The sequence below is a fragment of the Cygnus atratus genome, chromosome 24, assembly GCF_013377495.2.
Source record: "Cygnus atratus isolate AKBS03 ecotype Queensland, Australia chromosome 24, CAtr_DNAZoo_HiC_assembly, whole genome shotgun sequence".
Lineage (NCBI taxonomy): Eukaryota > Metazoa > Chordata > Aves > Anseriformes > Anatidae > Cygnus > Cygnus atratus.
In genome coordinates, this window is record NC_066385.1 from 2,640,688 (window position 1) to 2,656,486 (window position 15,799).

Genomic DNA, 15,799 nt, shown 5'->3' on the forward strand with positions numbered 1-15,799 from the left:
GCCCCTCTGCCCCAGCCCCCTCCGGGCCACGAGCACAAAGCCGCCGCGGTCGCATTCCAGACGGATGCGCTCAGCCGCAGCATCCGCAGCCAATGCATCGCGTCGCCAGGGCGACGGGAACACTTGGGCTGACATGCCTGCATCTGAAGGCTTAAAAGATTACCGTCAGCAACATAAACACTGCTGGCGTGGCTGCCACGCTCGGCTGCGAGGCACGGCCTCCTGCGGCGGGTGCAATCCCCCGAAAATCCTTGGGATTATCCTTGGGATGCACCCGAACGCTGGGGACCCGCTCCCCCCGAGCACCCTGCTCAGTAGGAAGCCCCACTCACCTCCCACCCTCAGTGATGCAAAACCCGAAAGCTGAAGGCCCAGCGGCGCTTGCATATGCGGGGGTATTTGGCTGGGGGTGGGAAGAGAGGCCAGAGGCTGCTTTGAGTTGCAAAGTGAGCAAGGAGGATGCCAGACGCATCCACTTCGGGCCTCAGACATTTAAATGTTTTCTCAGCTCTACAGGAGCATGCGTTGACAACAAGATGCTGACGCTAATGAATGCTGCATTAACAAAGTCTCCAGGCTGGTGCTTTTCTCATGGCCAACAATAAAATCTCCGAGCAGCCTTGCTCCTCCTGAAGGGCAGGCAAAGCTTTGGAGACCGCTTTCCCAGCCCACGGCTCTGATCCGGCTCCTCACCTCACAAACTGAGCAAGTTTTACCCTTAGGCACCACCGGTGAGTGGAAGTGACACTCGTGTCATGGGCACCCAAGGAACTAAACTGGCCTGAAGAGCTCTGCTCCAGCTGTGCACGCAGACACTGCTCAAGCAGCACGCGTATGAGGTGCAGATGCTCCTGCGCTCTTGCACTCCCAAATTACCAGGCAGGGAGCAGGGGAAATCTGAGCTGCTCCCAGCAGGTACATCCCAGGCTCAAACAAAAGACAAACTCCCCACATTAACCTCCAGCTAATCTCAATGATTATTCTTTAAAAACGAGAGCATGCACAAGTTTCCTTACACCTCCGGTGAAGGCTGTGCTCACAAACTGCAGGCTGGCAGCATCCTGAGCCACCCTCGCACACGCCCGTGCACGGGCGCTGCAGTTACCTGCCTTCAGCTGGGCGCTGCTCACCCCACTGCCACCTCCCCTACGGGCACCGCTGGCACCTTTGGGATCTCCAGCCCCTTCCTTCAGCAGGAGCACCCTCCGGGGACTGGGGGGGAGTGGGCTGGGGGCTGCTGCACCCCTCCAGCACGCCTGCCGTGCCTGGTGGCAGCGGTCACCCCTCCGTGCTGGGGACAAAGCGCTGCCCTATCAGGAGGGGCACGGGATGGTCGGAACAAGCTGCACGGCGGGACCAGAAAGTCAGGAAAGGTGCTGAGCACAGGCTTTGCCCTCCAGGCAACCCCACAGCCTCCAGAAGGGCCTTTGACTCCAGGACCAGGGAATAAAACAGGGGAAACAGCACAGAGGTCTTTCCATCTCTTCCCTCTTAACAGTGCGGATAGTTAGAAGGCAAGCACCTTAGCACTGACAAATTTGCGCTCCAGACTGCTCTGAATCCTTCCCCTCCCTGCCATCAGCAGGAGTACCAGCAGCTACAGGCTGCTAAATATAAACCTCCTTGGAGAGGAAGTGGGGTGGGGGAGAAAATAGCACCGGGAGCGCCAGCTACCTCTGCTGCTCCGCGCGAGCCTGCCCTGCGCTCGTTATCTTTATGGCTCCGTGTAATTGTGGCTGTTCTTTCCAGGCAGCCCTGGACCTGCTTGGCATCTGCTGCTGGGGTTCACGTCGAAGTGTTTGTCAGGTGGATTTTATGGGCTTGTTCTTTTCTTAGCCTTCCACGCCTGCCGGAGAGGAGTTTGCTCTGTCCCACGGGGCCGCTCGGATCCAGGTGCCCCACGGCTGGGATTCAGCCCCCCTCCAGCAGTGGTGGCATCCCACGGCCTGCCTGGGTGCACGCACATTGCACGGGCAGGAACACCCCATGGGGTGCGAGGGGCTTCGTGCCCCCTTGGGGAGGGGGTAACCTGCAGCTGCACTGTTTTAGGAGAAGGTTTTGGGAGAAGGCATCCCCTTCACAGCTGAAGGGAGCCACACAGCCTGCTCCCACAGCACAGATTTCCAAGGAATTGTTGCTTGCGGCTGCCTATTTTCCCCAAATTTTAGCAGCAGTGCACTAAAGGAAGCAGGGGCACTTACTGGCTTGCTGCGAAAGTGACACTTGGTAAGCAGAGCGATGAGATCACTCGTTTTACAGCCCCGAGGCTCTCAAAGCTCCCCGGGAATGAGGACAGCCCCTGGCCGGAGGCACCTCGGGGATGGAGGAAGGCGGCTGACTGCCGACATGCCGAAACACGACGTGGCGCGGTAGGGCACGCAGGGGAGAAGCGATCTAAAATGGCAACGAGGAATTTAGGCATCAACAGGCAAAAATGAAATCACTCAGCCTGGACTTTGGCCAAGAAACGGGGATCAAAGCCAGCCGCGTGAATGATCTGCATTTACTGTAATGTAGTCAGATAGTAAATACTTGGCTAAAACACTTCAAAGAGCCCAAAGCTGAATCCCGTCAGGAAAGCTAATCACATGCTCAAGACGAGATGTTAACAATTCTTTAAACGCCGCTTTCAGAGCCACATTCGCTGCTCTAGCACTGACTGCACTCGCTATTTTTCAGCGAGCTATTCCCACAGGCATTTGGGCTGCGACTCTCCCCATGAATCTCTCGCATTTGCACAGCAAACCCCCCTGGCTCTCTGCCGGGAAGCCAAGAGGCAGGTATTTTCAGCACAGACAAACCATCTTCAGCCTGTGGAGCTCTCCCCTTCCTCCTTCAGCGCATTGCAGAGGCTCGGAAGCAGGGCTTTCAAGCCACAACCACTTTATTGCTTCTCACAAATAAGTCGCTCCTTTTTTTGTTGTTGTTGTTGCCATTTTAACAGACTCCTGCCCTCATTTCACAGCTAAAAATGTGGAAGGCTTGGAGGGAATAGTCTGCTTTTTTAAACCCCACCCCCCCCGAGAGATTAACAGTTGTGTTTACAAGGCAAAATGAACAGTCCTATTCAGCAGTTACAGCCCATGCTCCTAGCTATTAGGTAGCATTGATTCGCTCCTGCAAGTATCGGGGAAATGGGGAATTCTGCTAGTGGAGCCCTGTTTGCTCTGCAAACACAGCTATCGTGCAACGCTGCGTGTGGCTACAGGGCTGAGCAAACACCGCGCGGAGGCACCAGTTGAATACGTGCCCCTGCTCACATCGCAAGGCCTGGAGACCGAAGTCAGAGCAACCAAGAGCTCAGCAGAGCAGCCCTTGAGCCCTCTCCACCCAGCAGCAGAAGCCGTCCCCGCTTCGCTCCTGGCGCAAGCCCCGGCGCAGAGGGAGGGCAGGGAGAAGCGGTGCGAGCTGCTGGGCGATGGGGGAGCAGTTGGCTCCTCTGTGGGACACATCCTGCATGGATTCCTCCTCCTCCTCCTCCCATGGCCTCGTGGGGCCAGAGCTGGGTCCTTGGAGGTGTGCGGAAAGGGAGAGATTCGGGGCTGGTCTTGGGAGTCAGGCAGAAACCACAGTTGGCCTCGGGGACAACTCCAGCAGACATCGGGGCGACGCCGAATTTGCTGCAGCAGCTGGGAATCCCAGCGGGGCAAGGACAGAGGGGCAGGGAAGGATACCAGCCCCTGACCACCAGATGGATGTCTCCCTGGCTGCTCAGCTGTCGGCACAAATTCCTCCCCGGGGTAACGAGCTCCCAGCCGCTCCCTCCCCGCGAGGGATGCCACGGAGCAGAGCACAGCCCAAGCACCAAGAAACATCCGTTTGGATGGACAGAGCTGCTCTGAGAACCAGCGCAGCCCTGCAGAGAGGGGGCCACATCCTGGGAGCCCCTGGGACAGGCAGCAGACCCTGCCCACCCCACAGCTGCCACCAGGACCCTTTTCTGCGTGGCTCTTTGTAGCAATGACACCCAAAAAGGGGAGAGATGAGGGGAGAGAGCGAGGCCAGCTCTCCTCCTGCACATTTGCCTCCCGTTGCTGAGTTCTGCTGCGCAGGGGCCCTGACATTTCCCTGCCACACAGGAAACAAAGCCCCCGCCAGGAGGTCGTGGTCCTGCAGGGAAGGGAGTGCAATCAATTCCTATTAATCTACGGGAGCCCTGTAGCAAACAGCAAGCCCATCATCCCAGGGCAGAAACCGCGCTGGGCATGATTGGAAAGGAAACTTCGGGTCTCCAGGGAGTCTGTCCACCCTCGTGTTACAATTTTTCTCTCTCCTGTAGTGGCTCCTATGATTACAACAAACGCAGTGCACCAGGAAGGTGATTACAGCAGCCAGGAGTTCGCTGTCCTCTCTTCTCACATCTGCTGATCAGGGGAGACTTGGGAGGAAAAATGAGCCCGTAGTAAATGCACGAGGCTGGCTTCCACCCCAGCTCTGTCTCTGCACGCCTTGCCTTCCCCAGCTCTATGTCGGGAATGATGATGCATCCTTCCTCCTTTCTCATTTCTTTGCATTCTCCTTGGTCACGGGACGCTTGCCAGCAGCAGCCTGGTTTGTGGGGCACCCGGAGGGCTTCCACCCTCCTCTCCCCAGCAGCTTCCCTCACTGCGATGGTGCCATGGGACATCGTTGGAAAGGAAACGACGGCACAGGTGAAACTCCAGCCACACAGAGCACACACAGACCTGAGCCCAGACACACACGAAGACATCCTGGGAAGGCAAATGCTACGGACAGCTTCCTGCAGCCCCAGCCTTTCCAGAACCTATAACCTGTGCCTGATGCACGGCTGGGAGCAGGAATCGCCGCTGCTCTGCTCGATGCGGCTCCGCTCCCCGTTGTCTCAGTGCCGACAATGAGCCCAGTAACACGAGCGCACAAAGGAGGTTTGTTCTGCCTCCTGCCGTGCCCGCAGCCCTGCGTGGCGCAGCCGGCAGCTCTCCCTTGGCTCTTTCCCCCCCGGCCCGTGGTGAGATCAGGGCAGCATCCAGGAGGTCACTAAAATGACCCTCATTATTCCGGCAGCCACGAACACTGGGTGCTTATTCCATGGCAGAGGACAACCTGAGAGAAGCGTCCAGTGTTAGGCTGCATCAACAATAGGCTGATAACAGGCGGCTCGCCCACTGCAGCAGGACCTCAACGCCTGCCTTGTTGCTGCCTGGGAGCTGTGCAGAGCCACCCGAAGGTGCCCGTGCCAGTGTCCCTCTGGCACCATCACTGTCTCCAGGGGATGAGCAGCCCAGGCTCACAGCCGGTGTCCGTCAGCCCGTCCCCTGCTCCAGCAGATGAAGTGCTGCTGCTTGCCTCCAGCTGCAGAGCAGATCCACAGGACAAGCAGTAGACGCATGAGTCTCGACACAACTGCGCGACTTTCCCTGTCTCAGAGCCAACCAGGGTTGTGTTGGGCGCCAGGGGATGCTCCCACTGATGCTCATCTTGCAGCAGGAGCTATTTCAGTTATTGAGGTTGAATTTGCTGTCAGCTGGGCACGCAGGGCACATGTCCCACTGGCAGCACTCACCACGATGGCAGCACTGCCCCACAGTGCTACACCACAGCCAGGACACCCGGGCTGTAACGAGCTGTCTGGAGGCAAAGAGCCAAGCTGGGGCTGCCAGAGAAGCAGCACTCTGGAGCTCAGGTATATTCCTGGGGATGCTGCTGATCTGCCACAGGACGTTTAGCTATTGTCACCCATTTTCCGTGAACCACGTTCTCCTCCCGTCCTTCTCCTACCCCGCAGGCGCGTCCCTCCCAAGCACCACGCCGTGCGTCTGCCGAGTCCCTCGCGCGGTGAGTAGCTGCTGGAAGAGCAGCACAAGGAATTACCAGAGAGGAACACTCGCAGCAAAAGCCAGCCTGGTTCTTGCCTTTTATGACACGCAGCTGATTACTGGCTGACAGTTAACTAACTGTACCCAAACTGCACCCCAGGCAGATTGGCTCTTCTTGCTGTGCCACCAGGACCTTGCTGGGATGCCCGCCTGCTCCTTAGGAGTCCCTTGAGACCCGGGGTCCTGTGCTGCCCTCTCCCAGCATCGCCTCCCCATTACCTGGCCATCACACCACGTCCCAAAACACTCAGAGGCTCCTGAATATACAAGCACAGACAATAAAGTGTTCACCGATCCTGCTGAACGCTCCCAAAGCACCAACCAAACGCTGTCCCCCCCCGCCATGGCTGGCAGCCAGAGGTCCCAGGCAGCTCAGACAGACAGCGCAGGGGGTGCCAGCTTCCAGCTGCCAACGAAATTCACTGTCAGCAGCACAAAGCCCCTTCTTTTCTCTCCCAGGAGTGTTTAACCTGCGGCTCAGGCTGTCAGCACCTGCCCTGCCTTTATTGCCAGGTGGGAGGAGGATCCATGCAGGAGGAGATCCCTGGCGCAGGAGCACCGAGCCCCTCCGAGCCTCCCCCCAGCACACCTGCGGCTCCATCCCCCTGGAGGAAGCTGCGCCACGCTGCCACCCACACCCTCACCCAGCACAGGGTACGCAGGGTCTGCCGGCTTCTTAATTGCTGTTTTCTTTCCTTTTCTTTTTGTAATTGGAGCTTTCATTCCCTGCCCAGCCCACACAGAGCTCCCCAGGCTGCGAGCTCGTTCACTGCTCTGCAACTGCCGTGCAGGCGAGCTCACGGAGAGCCAGGAGTTGCTTTCCTGCAGTGGTCACAGAAGCAGCAGTCTCCCTACCAGAAAATACTCCAGTTTTCCCCGTGACCCATAATTTCATCTACCAAGCCCTCTCTTCCCGGCACAGGGCTGCAAGGAGGGCCACCAGCAAAGGCTGGGGGAAGCCAGAGGCAGGGGCTTGGACCCGCTGCCCACAGCCACGACCATGGCAGCTGGTGCCACGCTGCCCCTGCTCCAAAAGCCATGCTGGGGGATCGCACAGCCCTGCCCAGTCCCCTGCTGAAGGCATTCCTGGGAGGGTATTTAAGGAAACAAATTACATCCTGTACACCCGACGCCGCATTTCTCAAATTCCATGCAACTACCTCAGAGGAAACGGAGGGGGACAGCAAACAGCATGCACCAAAAAGGTGGAGAGGAGAAACAAGGGCTGGACTCCCACAAAAAGCCTTACCAGGGCAACCGTGGCATCAAAGGGTCTTGACAGGACCTCATTTCCCAGAGAAAATGGTTTTAACCAAACCGGAAGCCCAATGTTCATAAGGAGCACCACCACAAGCAGTCAGAGCAACGAGCAGCTCAGCTCTCACCGTGCATTTTCGAGGAGAGCAGACAGAAGCACACAGAGTCCAGCTTGCCATGCTCTGCTGCCACGAACCTCACTTCCAAACCGTCCCTCTGCCCGTCACGCTCCCCACCCGCTGCAAATACCTGGGTCCGTGCCGCTCAGCCCCCTGGGCAGGCCATCGGCACCCCTCGGCAGGGAGGTAAAACACGGCTTTGTGCACCCAGCCCGGCACAGGGAGGAGGAGCTGCGGAGACTCCGCAAACAGCTCCAAGGGGATTAAGGCGCCTTCCTCCCACTGCGAGCTCAGACCCAAGAGCTCCTTGGAGCCAACCCCGCTAATAAAGCAGCCCCACGCCATGCTCGGATGGATCTTTCCGCACCAACAAGAAAAGAAATGAATGAAAGGAGCCGGTGTTCCTGAACTACTGCTCCCCACCCCGGCACCAGCTGCTGGGGGGTTTCTCCCCAGCACTGCGCCCCGGAGCAGCGGTCCCACCGCTCGGCATTAGGCACCTAAAACTCTTTGCAGCAGCGTTTCAAATCTGTTTTATTTAAAGCTCCGGAACAGTCACATGATAGCAAGGTAGTGAGCAAACACTGCAAGTCTGCTTCCCTGCCAAGGATTGCGCTAATCTGGTATTTAATCTTAAACCAGTTGTGCACCCATCCTCAGAGGGCTCTGCGCACGTGTGCCTGTGCATTTCTTGCTCAGAGACGCAGCCACACAGGTAGGAGCACAATGAGCCAACGCTCGAGGAATCGGAGGATTTCAAAGCACAGCACAAGCTGTAATTACTCCTGGCATCCCTGTCTCCTCCAGAATGGGAGCAGCGACGCTGCGAGCCCTTTCATCCCCTCCTTACCAGGGCTCCCGCAGCAGTGCTGAGCCCCAGCCGGGGGCAGCTGTGCAGGTGGGCAGCACCGTGGGGCTAGGGGGGTTTAAGCAGCCCCCTGAAGCAGCACGGGGGGGTTAAGCAGCCCCCCGAACCAGCAGGTGGCTGCCAGGGGTCCCAGTGAGATGGGTTACGAAGCACTGGACTCTGCAAGAGCTCGGCGGTGCTGCCTGGGTGCTGAGCTCCCCCGCACCCCCTGCCCATCCCGAAGCTGGCAGCTTTTCCTTGTGCTCCGAGAGGAGCCGAGTGTCCCTTCCTCTCCTCCTCTCTTCCCGTGGCTTCTCAGATCTCAGTGCTGATACAGCCGCAAGAACACCGCGCGCCTTCTTTCTGCGCATGAAGCACTTTGCAAAGAGCCAGGGGCTGGGCAGCGCAGTGAAAACCAGACATTGTCTGGGCCACACGCAGGGAAGGAATAATGCAGAAACAAACAGAGAGATTTGCACAGTAGCAAATGTCTCAGGGAACAACCAGCGCAAGCAAATGAAGCGGATCCTCGGATGGGATCTGAGCACAGCAATCGACAGGAGATGGGCAGCTCCACCTTCCGAGATCTGGGGGTTGCCAACCAGGTTGTGCCCAGACCCCAAAACCCTTCTCAGTAACGGCCTTGCCCCCTCCACCAGCTTCCAGAGGAAGAGCCAGGAGAGCAGAAAGGCAGGAGGCTGGTGCGAGATGCAGCGAGCTCCCCGTGCTTTGCTCCTCATCCTGATGTCCCCAGGTGGCCTGATGTCTCCTGGCAGCCCAGGACGAGACGTGCCAGCAGACCAGACTGTCCTGCTACATTCCAGGTGCTGCCTTCCAGGGAACCCCACTGTCCTTCTGCACTGCCCAGAGGAAGCCATCCTGCTGCAGCTAACCCCCACCACTACATGTTCATGTTAAACCCCACTCTGACCTGCCTGGATACCAGAGGGAGATATCTCAGATGTATAAACAGATCAGGCATGCCTCAGTGCCTGCGAACCTCTGCCCACTTCCCTATGGAGGGCAACATTTCATGCATATCTGGGAACTCAGCGAGCGCTCACTGTTTAGATAAACCTTGTTCCTTATTAAACTGTAAATAACATCTGCTTTGCCAAGCCAAGCCCCAGCTTGGTGTCCTGAAAGTTGCGGTGTCAGTCATGAGAATGGCAGACAAAGCAAGTGCAGCTGATGGTTTTTAACAGACAGAATCTATTTTTTGAACCTCGTTTTTCCCCTCCCATCCCATCTCTTCCCTCCCTAGCCACCTCCCTGCTCCTCTTTCTGAACCCCCACAGTTCTCATTGCGGACTGGCTCGGGCTCCCCCAGCTTTGCTGTCCTTGACAAACTCGATGCATTTCTGCACGAGCCTTGGCAATGGGGGAGATAACAGAGTGCGGAACGAGATAAACAGAGTGGAAGAGAGGGAGGGAGGGAGATCTCCTGCAGGAAAACACACGGCTGGACTCACCAGTCCTTGGCACTGCTAGGGAAGGACAGGTGCTAGTGGACGCTGGCTGACCTGTGGCCTGCATCCTCCTGCCCTCTTATAGGACACCAGAAGTCCTGAAACAATTTCAGACATTTCCCCCCAAAAACAGAGCACACCCACACTTCCACGTGGTGCTCAGCAACAAGCCGCTAGAGTCAAGGGGGCTCCAGGCTCAGGAAGGGAGATGAGAAGGGACTACATCAAGCAGGAGCACTCAAAGCTCGCTCGCCTGTGTTCAGTCCTGCTCCTCTCCTGCCTCACAAGCCGATAAGCTGTGTGCTTCACAGAAACCGCCCGAGATAAGAAAGGATTATAATCCTGAGACCCAAAGAGATGGGAAATTTGGCTGGTGTACACAGGACAGACCATCAGCTGAGCCGTGCCGCCCCCTCCCACCCAATTCTCCTCTCCTGTGCTGCCTGCGCCCACCACAACCCCCTGGCCTGCAGTGCTGCTATCATGGTGCGATTAGTTGCACAATTAATCGTTAATAGGAAGGGATTGGAAGGGATTAAGTACTTAAATAGAACACACGCTGCTAATGGTAATTTATAAAAACACGCCTTCTCCCTCAGATACTGTGTCATGTTTTCAGGGAATTAAAACGACTGATGTGGACCTTTTCTCCGCACCTCCTGCGCAGAGGAAATGCGTTTCCATCCCCATGGAGCTGCAGCCTGGGGCTGAGAGGGTCTGGGCAGCACGAGGGGCACCGCAGCTCAACCCAGCCCCGGCTCCCTAGGACAGGGCAGCAGCCAGAGTGCCAGGAGAGCTCCTCCCTGCTGCTGCTCCTTCCAGGGGCTCTCAGGGTTACTGCTGAAGCAGGAGGATGGTGCTGGGAGGGTTGTGCCGGTGGTGCTGGGGGGCGCGTGCTGTGACAGCTCACTTGATGGAGAGAGCAGTTTTGGGACACAGCACCGCTCTTTGCATTTCTAATTGTCTTCTGGATGAGACACTACACAACCCCTGGGTACGACCAAAAAGTGTTAGATCTGCCGGTTCTGCCTCCTTCAGACTCCCAAGCAGGTAACGTTCCCCTCTTCATCCCGTCTCACACACACCCATTTACATTGGGAATAGTGTTTGCTAATTCCTGCCTAAAGCCCAGGTGCTGGGAGGCTGCCCAGGTGCCCCAGACCATCCTGGCCTTTCTGAGCCCCTTCAAAGGGCTGAAAACAGTTTGGAGGCACCTGGCAAATGCAATACTCAATCTGTGCTGCTGCGGCTTCAGTCCCCGTGTCCCCATGTCCCCTCGGCCACAGGCACAGCCGCAGCCCTTGGTGCTGAGCAGGACTGTTCATGCAGCCTGTGGCGGCCCCGACAGCCCATCCTCCCCACCTCAGAGCAGTTTTCTGCCTTGCATCAAAAGCCAAACAGGCGGAAAAACAAACCCCTTGGCTCTTCCGATCGGGGCAGTCTGAGGCGTCCCTTGGAGGTTTCTTGCCTCGACCACACAAGCCTGCAGTGTGGCTTGGCCCTGCAGAGGTTTCCTCCACAGGAACTTTCAGACTCCTGCTCTTCCTCTAAAAGCAAAATACACCAGGGCTGGGCCAGCTGATAGGCTCTGCATGGGTCCTGCCCCCGTTCCGTCTGCTGTGAGGGGTGACATAGGCTCTCCAGGGTCCCCTGGGACCCCAAAGGATGGCCAGCTCAGGGCACATGCCATCACGGGCGGTCCCCCCAGTGCAGCTCTGCTAGCAGCCCTGAACCTGCTCCTGGGACAAACGGAGGCTTTCAGCCTCCAGGGCTGCTCATTTCCCTCCTCTGGCCGGTGCCACGCTCCCAAAACAGACGGTATCAATGCTGCCGTTGTAGAGGCAGATCGCAAGGGTTGCGAAGCTCGCCCCTAGATGTGGTCTTCTTCAAGCGGGACCTTGGCAGACCTGCAGGAGAGGCTCTCCCTGCTGCCTCCGCCCGGGATGCAGCTGCTCCCTGCTCTGGATGAACACTGGCCTTCAGTCCCCCGGCTGCAAACACTGAAAGCAAAGAGCAGGCAGAGGTACCCAGCTGGGTACGTCCCTCCTGGGAGCCTGATGGGCAGGGCTGCAAGTCAGATACCACCGTGATGGGCAAAATACAAAGGACAGATAAGAGCAGGCTGGGATTTGTGAGATACAGTGTGTTCCTGACCGCCCATACTTCCTGCAGGCTGTGGCACAGCAATTACTGTGCAGTAGTTAGTTAATAATTACAAGCTGACTGGCCCTCGGGAACATCCATAGCAGATTCTCCTCGCACTTCAATCACTGCTCCAGTGTGAGGCATGAAGAACAGATGCTGGGAAGTTTTTTATGCCTAAAGTAACACAGGAACAGCTCCTCACCCCTCTGATGACTTTGTTTGAGGACACCCAAGCATTTCATCAATACCTCAGCCAAGCTGTGAATTTGGCCACTATCCCCCCTCAGAGACAGAGGGGCAGAGATGGGACCCAACTCACCCAAACCCAAATAGCAAGGCAGTGGTAGAGCCAGGAAAGCATCCAGGAGATCCAGCACTGGATCCGGCCTCCAGACCACTACCTCAGCACCATTTCCTTCTTCATTCTGCTCTTTATAGATCCCTGCTGCCTTGATCTGGCGTTCTGGGAGCAGACCCTGCCTGAGCCTCGGCAGCACGCCCTCTGCCAGGCCACCGGCGATGCTGGCGCTGCAGAAATGAGCGGGTAGCTTCTAGCCCTCCGTGCCATCTAGGTGACAGCACACGTCACAGCACAGATCCTACAATGAAACTGGAAAGGATTTGTGATGCTCACAGCCTTGGCTGCTGACAAAATTACCACGCCTTGTGCTGCTGTGGGTCCCCTGACTTCAGCAGGGCAGCGCTGACTTACACTCGGGTGCCTGGTGAAGCATGGCAGGGAGCAGTTTAACCCAACCGCATGGGCAGGTGCGATAGGAGGACACATTTCCTGGGTGAAAAGAGGTCACCTCAGTGGCTACGACACCCTTCAAACCAGATTTTCATAGAATCACAGAACAGTTTGGGTTGGAAAGGACCTTAAAGATCACCCAATTCGGGACACCTCCCACCAGCCCCATCCGGCCTGGCCTTAAACACTTCCAGGGATGGGGCATCCACAGCTTCTCTGGTTCTCTGGGCAATTTTAGATATTCAGAGTCTGAAAGACAAAAAAAAAAAAAAAAAAAAAAAAAAAGAACCAAAGTGCTACTGTAGACCCCGGTAGGCCCCCAGCTACGTCTCTGGTACCTACAGATCAGCAGCACTTGCTCCAGCACAGGCTCAGTGCATAAGCTGCCAGCCTAAGAGGCTTTCCCCCAGCCAATTCAAGCCACGCTAGGCAGCGTAAAACCATGCTCCCAGGGGTGCTCCATGCTGGAACACAAGAAACAACAAAAAAAACTCCATACGTGAATTTATATGCGTGTGCATGTTCGCAGAGTTACGGCTCCTGTTCACAAACCTCATCAGATTCAGCAACTAAAAATAGAGACGGCTTCGAGAGTGGGCAGTGTGGGGAGAAGCGGGCGCGATGGAGGAGCAACAGTGAGGGCGGATGCAGCTAAATCTAGTGGGGGTCATAAATCACAGCTCCCAAGTGGTTCCAGCGTATTAACGCTTATCAAATAATTAACTAGACTGAGTGGAAATAAACTGTTTAAATCAAAATAGAGAAATGGCAGAAACAAGCAGAAGGCTTGGAGTGTTGCTGCTTCCCAAAAAAGGCACATTTTGATTTGTTCCGAGGCTGCAGTGCTTCTGATCAGCTTCAACAGTCTCCTCTTTCTAATTTAGCAATTCAATTAAAAGTCATCAAACCCACAGCAGCACTCTGTGAACCCAGCCAGACCCAGCCCCCTGCCCTGCTCCAAAGCCCCCGGCTGGGGAATTTGGGGTTGTTTTAAAGGAATCAGCCAGGCATTTCAGAGGTTGGGGAAGAACGAGTGGGAGGGGGAGCGGGTTCACACAGAAGCCTTCTGCAATAAAACACTTCCCTGCATGTCAGGTCATGAGGAAAGGCTGAACAGGTGCCCAGAAGAGAAATAAAATTCTTGCCACAGCACTGTCCCTTTGGGGGAGCTCCCCAGACCCCAGCGAGAGACCAGCTCTCAGCTACAGCCCAGCACAAAGCAGCAGCATTGGAGGCTTGCTTAGACCTCGGGTTTGGGAGCCAGGGCCAGGAATACGCTCCTGGCCTCAGTTTCCCCATCTGATAAATGGGGATGATAGTGCCAGCTCAAGGGTGTCATGAGGGTGAATTGTATGGGTGTAGCAAATGAAGAGTAACACAAAAATCGGATTAAATGCTCCATTAATTGGCAACAAAGTGCCCTCATTAGCAGTGCCATTCCTTCCAGGTACAGAGAAGCCGTGCACCGTCACCTTCCCTTTCCATGTACTACTAAAAGGGCAGCAAACCCTGCACTGCTCCATCCTGTTTACTTCCTCCGCTGTGCATCACAAGCACTAACAGCTCTGATGATACCATGTGTTCCCACGGTGCTGGCAGAGGTGACCGTACCAGGCACCGATGGCATCGCATCAGAAATTTGCTACTCGAGTTACGCATTATTTTCATTATGCTGGCCCCAGAGACTGAGGACTGCTGTGCAAAAGGCAGCGATGAGAAATTGTCCCTGCTTCCAAATGCTCCTGATTTAAATCCACAAAGGGAGATAAAAGGGAAGCACAGTAGAGGGCCAGGCTCCCAGCAGGTCAGCAGCAGTCCCAGAGACAGACCGCAGCGGTCTGCACGCAGCCAGGGATGCTCTGAAATGCCCCCACCTGAGCTGCTCCGGGAGACCTACTTCCCAAAAAAGCAAGGAGCATTAATCTTTGAAAACAGCAGGTCAAGCAGCCCTCAGTTCCACAGTGTGAGCGCTCTGCAAGTTATTTATCCCCCCAGCCCCCCAGCATGGCAGGGACAGTACCTGATACGAGATGGTGGCACAGAAACACCACAAGCAAAAAGTGCCCAAATCCAGCTCCGGGGAGCAACTGCCCCAAAACCTGAGGAAGCCTCCCGCTCTGTCATCTGTGTTCCTGCAGCTCTTCAAGCTGTGAGTCGTTAAGTATTCAGCACAGGAGTGAGAATTTTAGCAGGAGCCCAGCTGCTGCTCAGGTGCAAAAAGGGTCAGGGTTTCAGCAGGGATCAGCCCTGCGGGCTTTTCCCCTTGGGAATGCAGAGCACCAAGCCTGGCTGCAGAAGTAGAGCCTTAATTGTGGTGGCTTGGAGCTCATCCCCTAAAACAGCGAGGAGACCCAGAAGGCAAGAGAATACCGATCTCAGGTTGTGACTGGAGATGGAGCACAAACAAGCCACGTGAAAGGAGGGAGGCAAAGAAAGAATCAAAGGAGATGAGATATTGCAGTGGTGTCAGCAGCACAGGCCAACCGCAGCTATCTCTGGAGGCTTGCTTGCTCTGCTCTGTGGCTTGAAAACAATTTCACACTGGCTTCTTTTTCAGCCAGGCTGGCTAGACAAAGATAGGAGCCGAGATTGTGAGTGGCTGAGCAAACAAGCAGCAGATGAGCAGTGCTGGCAGTGGGCAAAACGCTACCTGAAAAGAAACCTTGATTAGGCATGGTAGGAGAGAGCAAAAGATGCTTCATCTGATTACAGATCGACTCTGCAAAGTTAATTGTTCACCTGATAGTAATCTAGCCTTTCACATCAACAGGTTGCTTTCTGCTATCAGTTTTCCCTCTACAAACAGCAGAAGTGATTTAATTTGGAGAAAAGCAAATTCAGCAGGTCAAACCTCTGCCTGGGCAGAGTTTGCTAAAAGGGGTTAAAGGGCTTTTTAAACAGAGACCTTTTCTTGTTTGTCTATCTGTATGGATGCGAACCAAGGGCACGTCATCAAGCAGGGGCAGAGCTGACCTCTCGGGGTTTCACTAATTACCCGGAGTGAAACTCACTCCAAGCTGGGCTCGGAGCCTTTCTGAGCTCTTTCGCTGTCCCCAGAGCCCGGAGTCCCTGTCCCGCTGCCAATGCCACGGAGTTGCTGCTTTGCCTCAGTTTTCCCAAGTGTGGAATGAGAATTTGGGAGGCCTTTAGTGAGTATAAACCCTCCTGGCAACTCCTAAAATCGTTTGGATGTGACTCCAAACATACGGCCCAGGTTTTCTGGAGATTCTCAGAGCTCCTGGCCCAAACCTCAGGTCTGTAAGGAAGCCAGAGGAATGTCTCGGGGTTTACAAGGAATGACCAAACATTGATTTCTCTCCAGAAGGCCAGACCAAGGGGATGGTTTCAGTGGAAACTGCAGCATTAATATCTTA

At 55.8% G+C, this 15,799-nt stretch overlaps 1 protein-coding gene across 2 annotated transcripts in view; it reads right to left on the minus strand.

The window, feature by feature from the left end:
* Positions 1-15,799, minus strand: part of CDK18 (cyclin dependent kinase 18) — a 34,012-nt gene that overhangs the window by 15,868 nt on the left and 2,345 nt on the right. Inside the window, exon 1 of one of the 2 annotated variants that reach the window (XM_035561458.2) lies at positions 7,344-7,759. The exons of the other annotated variant lie outside the window; for it this stretch is intronic. Within the exon in view, the coding sequence (XP_035417351.1) occupies positions 7,344-7,558 (215 nt within the window). The 5' untranslated portion in view covers positions 7,559-7,759. Of the gene's footprint in view, positions 1-7,343; positions 7,760-15,799 lie in introns of those variants that run through there. 2 annotated transcript variants of the gene reach the window in all.